The sequence below is a fragment of the Callorhinchus milii genome, unplaced genomic scaffold (genome assembly GCF_018977255.1).
Source record: "Callorhinchus milii isolate IMCB2004 unplaced genomic scaffold, IMCB_Cmil_1.0 Scaffold4, whole genome shotgun sequence".
Lineage (NCBI taxonomy): Eukaryota > Metazoa > Chordata > Chondrichthyes > Chimaeriformes > Callorhinchidae > Callorhinchus > Callorhinchus milii.
The window spans coordinates 79,454,378-79,462,611 of NW_024704745.1; the positions used below are offsets into that span (position 1 = coordinate 79,454,378).

An 8,234-nucleotide genomic window follows, 5' to 3' on the forward strand; every position below is an offset into this window, starting at 1 on the left:
CTAAACCCCTCCATCAGATAACCTCTCAGTCATCTCAACACTAGAGAGAAAAGCTCTGACGAGGGGTGTAGTGACTGAAGGTACGGCTAACGATGGTGGTGGGAGAGGAAAGAGATGGCACTTTGTAAACCCCAATTACTGCCCTGTAGGCCGAGGTTGTCCTGTAGTTTTTAACTCTTGTTTCGGAAGGACATGCCTGAATACTTAGGGGAGATTTTCTGTGATAGTCCATCTGTTCATCAGGTGGGCCATTAGGTTCCTGACTCAGGCCACTGTATTGGAGCACATCATTAGCCCAGAGGTCACTGAGCATAGAGATGCACCAAGGGGATAAGGACAGGGAGCAACTTAGGCAAATTTTCATTAGTAGAGAATTGGTGCTCGGGAAACTGTTAGCACTAAAAAGTGACAAATCCCCTGGTCCGGATGGCTTGCATCCCAGGGTTTTAAGAGAGGAGCTTATGAGATGGTGGAGGCCTTGTGTCTGATCTTCCAAAATTCCTTGGATTCTGGAACAGTCCCCATGGATTGGAAGATCGCAAATGTCACACCACTATTTAAAAAAGGTGGAAAAGAAAAGATGGGGAACTATAGGCCAATTAATCTCACATCAGCGATCGGCAACATTTTAGAATCATTGATTAAGGATGTGGTAGTGCGGTATTTAGGGTACAATATAATTAGGCCGAGTCAACACGGCTTTACAAAAGGGAAGTCATGTTTGACAAATCTCATAGAGTTTTTTGAGGATATTTCCAGTAAACTCGATAAGGGTGAATCAGTGGATGTGGTCTATTTGGACTTCCAGAAGGCATTCGATAAGGTGCCGCATAAAAGGTTAGTCCAAAAGATAAGGGCCCATGGAATTGGGGGGAGCATATTAACATGGATTGGGGAATGGTTAACAGGAAACAACGAGTAGGGATAAACGGGTCCTTTTCAGATTGGTGGGATGTGACTAGTGGAGTGCCACAAGGATCAGTCCTTGGGCCTCAGCTATTTACCATCGACATCAACAATCTTGATGACATTGAAGTTAATATATCTAAATTCGCGGATGACACAAAACTAGGAGGAGGTGTCAACACAGAGGACGACATTAAAAAAATGCAGCGCGACATAGATAGGTGATTGGGCAGATAGGTGGGACATGAAGTATAATGTAGGGAAGTGCGAAGTCATCCAACTCGGGAGCAAAAACAGTAGAGCGGGTTATTTTTTAGAAGGGGAGAGATTGGAATGTGTTAGTGTCCAGAGGGACTTGGGTGTCCTTGTACACCAATCACAGAAAGTTAGTCTGCAGGTGCAGCAGCAATTAGGAAGGCGAACGGTATGTTAGCATTCATTATGAAAGGATTAGAGTATAAGAGTCGGGAAGTCTTGCTGCAACTGTACAGTGCCCTGTGAGACCACACCTGGAATACTGTGTGCAGTTTTGGTCTCCTTATTTAAGGAAGGATGTACTTGCCTTGGAGGGGGTGCAGCGTAGATTTACTCGGTTAGTACCCGGGATGGAGGGGATGAGTTACGAGGAGAGGCTGAACAATTTGGGCCCATATTCTCTAGAATATAAAAGAATTAGAGGGGATCTTATAGAAACCTATAAGATCAAAGGGCAATGATAGAGTAGATAGTGGGAGATTGTTTCCCCGGTTGGAGAAACTAAAACCAGGGGTCACAACATTAAAATCAGTGAACAGCCCTTTCACACTGAGTTGAGGAAGAACTTCTTCACTCAAAGGGCAGTGAATGTATGGAACTCGTTACCCCAAATGGCTGTTGACGCTCAGTCCTTGAACATATTCCTTTGTGGAGTCCTGTAGCTCAGTGGTTAGAGCACTCGCTTTGCAAGTGAGAGACCTGAGTTCAATTCCAGGCAGAGGGCGAAACCTTGGGCAAGTTTCCTTACTCCACACAGAGCCTAATAATAATCCCTCCAAAACTAAAAACAATAATAAATTGGTCATTTTCAATCCACGACTGTTTGTGGGACATTGCTGTGCGCAATTGGCTGCCGCGTTCACCCACAAATATACAATCAATTCACGTTACAGTGTGTTCTGTGAAGCGCTTTGGGACGTCCTCCCGACGTGAAAAGCGCTATATCAAATGCAAGGATTATATTCAAGACTGAGATCGATAGATTTCTTATTGCAAAAGGGATTAAGGGATACGGGGATAAGGCAGCGTCAGGTTATTAGCTGGAGTTAGATTAGAAGATCAGCCATGATTGAATGGCGGGGCAGAGGCTCGAAGGGCCGAATGACCAACTCCTGCTCCTACATGTTACGTTATGTTATGAGTTACCAGCTGTGGCTCCTTTGACTCTCTGGGCAAAATTGCTACAGACAATGTTTTGTGAGGACACAAGGCAACCAGAGAGGAAAAGGCTTGGTCAACCCTGGCTTTCCAGCTAGTTCATTAGCATTTATTTCAAATGGATTCATGTAGACGACGAGTTGTCTAATTGAAGTTAAAGGGTGACGTTAAACCAGGCTTCATCAGGTGAGGAGAGGTGTCAATAATTCCACAAGCTGCAGATCAACTAGAACTCTGCTGCTCGTGTTCTCTTCTGCACAAGGCTCAGTGACCTCATCATCCTCTTCCGGCTCCACTGGCTCCCCATCCCTCAGAGGATAGAATTCAAAATCCTTGTCCTCAGTTTCAAGACACTCCACAGCCTTGCCCCCTCCTACACCTCTGACTTGTTGACCGCTATCAAACTGTCTGCTCCCTCTGCTCAGCAGGCTCCGACCTGCTCCAGGTCCCCGCCCGACCTGCCCTAGCATCGGTGGCCGGGCTTTCAGTCTCTCTGTCCTCACTCTTTGGAATTCAATCCCACAATCCCTTCACTTTGCTCCCTCTCTTGCCTCCTTCAAGGCACAACTCAAGACCTTCCTTTTTGACCGTGCCTGGTTGGCCTCCAGTATGATGTTTGAGTAGTGCGCAGTTTTATGTGCGACTGGGAGCGGCGGTGAAGACCCTCGAGCCACAGCTGGTGGTGAACCGTGAGGCTGGTTTTCTGCCACCTGCACTCGAGCAACCGGGTTTGGGATTTCAGGGAGCAGAGATGGCTGTTGTATCAGGGGGAGCGGGTGGGTTTGGAAACAGTCCTGGATTTTACGGGGACGAGGGAGTTGAAGCTGGAGGAGAGGCGATCATGGTGCAGCTGGACAGCTGCTTCAGGATCGCTGCAGATGGATGGCCAGAGGGAGAGGAGGTCTGAGGGTGAAAGGGCCTTTGTGAGGGTCTCGGGGGAAAGCCTTTTCCCTGGGCGGAAAAGTATGGTTGAGGGTTTGATGGAGGGGAGAGGGATGCAAGAGGAGAAGGAGATGAGGAAGAGGTCCGAGATGCCTTGTCCATGCATGATGCACAGGTCGGAAATGTCAAGGCCATGTGTGATGACGAAGTCGAGGGAATGGCCACGGTTGTGGGTCGGCGAGTTGATGTGGAGGTTGAGGTTTAGGGAGGAGAGGGCAGTGAAATCTGAGGATGAGGTGCAAGGGGAGTTTAGGTAGAGGTTGAAGTGGCCCATTATGAGCAGGCGTTCTGAACAGAGAAACAGAGAGAGGATAGCGGAGATATCAGAGAGGAAGGAGCTATGGGGTTTTGGGGGGTGGTAAACTAGGAGAATTTCAAGTGAAAGGAGGGATGGTAGAGGGTGAGGTGCTCAAATGAGAAGCAGCCAGAGGAATAAGGGGATAGACCGAGGGAAGCTTGGGAGATGAGGGCCACCCCGCCTGCCGCCATGTTGGTTAGTGTGGGGGTGTGGTAGAAGGTGTAGCCAGGAGGGGAGGCTTCATCTAGGTTGCGGAATCACTGGGCGGGGGAGCTAGGTTTCCGTAAACCCCAAGATTATCCATGTGCTGATCCAGGATGAGGTCATGGATAGTGAGGCTTTATTGGAGGGAGCAGACATTTTGTAGGGCAATGCGGATGGATTTGTTGATGCGGGGAATGGAGGAGACAAACGAGGAGAAACCAGGGGGGTGATAGTAGGCTTGGTTGAAGTGGAAAGTTTTCAGTCTAGAGAATGAGCTCAAAGTCCTTACGTAAAACCAAAAAACCAGAAGTGAGACCGTCACTAACCGAACCACTGAATGTCGCCTACTCTTTGTGACTCTTTTGTGGCGTAAAAATTAGGTCATGTTCAATGTCATCCCCAAATCTCAGTTTCCAATGGTGGTTTTTAACTGGTGGTAAACCAGTTGCATTCTCTCTCTTGCCAAAACCATATGTTATTGTTGTTATTATGGGGCGAATACTCACTGGGTTTCGGTTCCAAAAGCGCCTGATTCTCGACCAACGTTCATCGCTAACCATCACCCGCTCCCCTTCCCAGGGAAAGGCAAAGCATCCTCTAGCAAACCAACACTGCACACCCTAACCACAAGTTTGCAATAAAACAACAAGAATTTGCACAATCAACAAAACTTCCGAGGCATTAACCGCACTTCAGAAATAAAGTGCATTTGTAACCAAAGGGTGGATAGTGGCTGAGCTGCAACCAGCGGGCTTGTGTTTTGGTGGCGCCTTGGGACATCCTCCCGCTGTGAAAATCCTGTAGCTCAGTGGTTAGAGCACTCGCCTCTCAAGTGAGAGAACATGGGTTAGATTCCCAGGCAGGGCGAGACCTTAGGCAAGTTTTCTTACTCCACACGCCTGTTTCCCAGCAGTAAGTAGGAACCCGGATGTTAGTTGGTTGGCAGATCGCTTTTCCGTGGGTGATAAGTCTCTTTCATTTTTAAAAAAAATAATAGTAATAATTTGGTCACTAAATCTACGACTGTTTGTGAGACGCTGCTGTGCCCAATTGGCTGTCGCATTTCGCCCACAAAATAGTCTATTCACTTTACAGTATATTCTGTGAAGCGCTTAGAGATGTGATGAGGCGCTGTATTAAATGCACGGATTATTATGATTACTGAAAGGCGCCATGTCAGTGCAATTTGTGGTTGTCGTTGTTGTTTCGATGTGTGGTATTTCCCGTCTTTAACGTGTCACGTGTCCCCAGCTCGGGTGCAAACCCTTCACTGTCCGCCCCTCGCGGTGTCCTTCCAACATGAAAGGCGCTGTGAATTGCAGTTGTTGTGGTGTCAGTGTGGTGTCCGGTGTCCACCGTCTGTGCCGGGCACTGGGTCAGATAAACAAAAACACCGAGCCTTCCCCTCCGCCCCAATGGGACTGTCTCCTCCTGATCCCACCCCAATGGGATGTCCCCTCCCGCCCCAATGGGAATGTCCCCTCCCGCCCCAATGGGAATGTCCCCTCCTGCCCCAATGGGATGTCCCCTCCCGCCCCAATGGGACTGTCCCCTCCCGCCCCAATGGGAATGTCCCCTCCTGCCCCAATGGGATGTCCCCTCCCGCCCCAATGGGACTGTCCCCTCCCGACCCAATGGGATATCCCCTCCCGCCCCAATGGGATGTCCCCTCCCGCCCCAATGGGAATGTCCCCTCCCGACCCAATGGGATATCCCCTCCCGCCCCAATGGGATGTCCCCTCCCGCCCCAATGGGACTGTCCCTCCCGACCCAATGGGATATCTCCTCCCGGCCCAATGGGAATGTCCCCTTCCGACCCAATGGGATATCCCTCCCGGCCCAATGGGACTGTCCCTCTGCCCAATGGGATGTCCCCTCCCGCCCCAATGGGACTGTCCCCTCCCGCCCCAATGGGATATCCCCTCCCGCCCCAATGGGAATGTCTCCTCCTGATGCAGTAGATCCACATTGCTTCTGCTCTGGTGCATTGTGGGATACAGGAGGACCAGTCCGGAGCGCGGCGCTGCTGGTGCATGGTGGGATTGCGGAGGACCCCGCGGTGCATGGTGGGATTGCGGAGGACCCCGGGCGTTGCTGATGCCGAGCGGTTGTCCGCCGGAGCGGTGGTCGCCGTGAGAGATGCCCAACGCCTGCGCGGCCCCGAGCTGCAGGAGGAGGAGCACCCGGTGCCGGGGCCTGGCCTTCTACCGGTTCCCCAGGGACCCCGCGCGGTGCCGGCAGTGGGTGGACAACTGCCAGCGGCCGGACCTGAGAGCCAAGTCACCGGAGCAGCTGCACCACCAGCACAGGCTGTGCGCCCTGCACTTCACCAGGGACCTGCTGCAGTGCCCCAGGAGATCGCTGCTCCGGCCTGACGCCGTGCCCACCCTGTTCGACCTCCCCCCGAGCCCCCCCAAGAAGCCGGACAGCAGCCACAGGAAGCACAAGCGGAGGTGGCTGAGCGAGGCGCAGCTGCGGGAGGTCATGGCGCTCAGAGCCACCTCCGCGTCCCAGCCCGGCAGAGCGCCTCCCGGCCCCGCCAGCCCGGGCGGCCGAGGCGGCTCCGAGGGGCTTCCGCTCTCCGCCGCGGCCGCCGCCGCCTCCGCCCGGCCGGCCCGGGACCCGCCGAAAGACGAGCGACCGGGGAGCGGCGGCGCCGCCGCGCCCGAGGACGCCGGGTCACCGGGCACCGCCTCGGGCTTCATGTTCCAGGGCTTCTGGATCAAGATTTCCCAAAGGAAAGGCACCTCCTGAAAGCCGCGGCACGGAGGCTCGAGCGAGGCCGTCACCGGGACGTTCTGGAAACGAGTTTAGGGACAAGGGGGAAGTCAGGCGGCCGGTCAGTCGGTCAGTCAGCCGGCCGGCCGACCTCCCTCAGGTTGTTCTGTCGCGTGGCGTCCCGCAGCGCGCTCAGAGCACTCGCCTCGCCAGCGAGAGGACCCAGTTTGGATTCCCGGGCGCGGCGACGTGTTGTCCCAAGTTTCCCTTCTCCACGCGGCGCCGTTTGCCCGTTAGCCGATCGGCGGATCGCTTTTCCCGGGGGCGAATATTCACTGCGAAAGAAATGAATAAATAAATGTTCCAAAAAAAAAAGAGAAAAGTGGTCGCTTCATTCACGACGGTTTGTGGGACAGCCCTGCAATTGTGCGATTGGCTGCCGCGTTTCATCCACAAAATGTACAGTTGCTCTCGCAGTCTTTTGCGGTGAGGCACTTCACGTCTCACAACCCTCTGTAAAACTATTTAGAACAAATTGTGGACCAGATGAAGCACGATTTCAAGATTGATTTGGATCGCTTTACCATAGTTACGTGATGATCAGATAACCAGAACTTTGCTGATAATACGGTAGAAAACAGCTAACAGAAACGGAGCGTAATAAAGATAGAGAAATAATCCACAGCGTTCTAACCGAGCTTGTGGGGTATTCGTTTGCACTCATCCCCGCTCAGGTCCAGAAGTCAAACAGTCAAAACAACAACAACTTGCATTTACACAGCGCCTTTCACGTCGGGAGGACGTCCCAAGATGCTGGACAGTCAGGGGTTTGGACCCGAGCTGGAGGTTGGGATCAGGGAGGGTAGGGGGTTGACCAAAGCTGTAGTTTCAAAGGAGGGTCTTGAGACGGCCTTTGAAGGAGGCAAGGGAGGGAGCGAGGTGGGTGGACTCTGGGATGGAGTTCCAAAAGGTGGGGGTAGAGAGGCTGAAGGCTCTGCCGCTGATGGTGGGGTGGGCCGGGCCGAGGAGGTGAAGCAGGTTGGTATGAAGTTAGCAAGTCACAGAGGCAGGAAGGAGCGAGGGGCATAGCGGTGGGTGGGGTCCACAGAATGGGCCTAATTCTGCAACTAAAGTGGAAAGGGGGGAGTTTTAATGCCTCTGCCAAGCGCAGTAATCCCACGTGGCTTGTACGTTCTTAAAGTGGAAGTCAGCACGCGTTTTGGTATCACAACAACAACAACAAGATTCCATTTATAAAGCGCCTTTCACGTCAGGAGGACGTCCCAAGGCGCTCACCTTCTGAGATGCTGATGCTTTTCCCACAGAATTTACCACTTCAGTTTAAATGGATCCGAGCCAATGAGGTCACATATTATCCGTGCAGTCCTGTAGCTCAGTGGTTAGAGCGCTTGACTGGCAAGCGAGAGGACCCGGGTTTGATTCCCGGGCAGGGCAATACCTTAGGCAAGTTTCCTTACTCCACACACCTCTCTGTTTACCAGCAGTGAGTAGGAACCTGGTTGTTAGTCGACTGGAGGATCGCTTCTCCAGGGGTAATAATCCCTTCAAAAAACATAATAATAAGAATTTGGTCATTCAATCTATGACTGTTAGTGGGACACTGCTGTGCGCAATTGGTTACCATTTTGTCTCCTCACACTTGTTTTCAAATCACTTCATTCCCTTGAGCCTCCTTATCTCTCCCATCTGCTTACCCCCACTCCTTGACAGCTTTCTTCACGGTTTTGGCCAC

The 8,234-nt window shown here is 52.2% G+C and overlaps 1 protein-coding gene and 1 non-coding gene across 2 annotated transcripts; both read left to right on the forward strand.

Annotated features, from left to right (window-relative positions):
* Positions 1-5,772: 5,772 nt before the first annotated feature.
* Positions 5,773-6,517, forward strand: LOC103177094 (52 kDa repressor of the inhibitor of the protein kinase-like). Its single transcript, XM_007891060.2, has one exon. The coding sequence runs from the start codon at positions 5,903-5,905 to the stop codon at positions 6,515-6,517; it is 615 nt and encodes a 204-aa protein (XP_007889251.1). The 5' UTR covers positions 5,773-5,902.
* A 1,343-nt stretch (positions 6,518-7,860) lies between these two features.
* Positions 7,861-7,937, forward strand: trnaa-ggc. The gene has a single exon. It is a non-coding gene; the product is annotated as a tRNA-Ala (tRNA).
* The last annotated feature ends 297 nt before the right edge of the window (positions 7,938-8,234 follow it).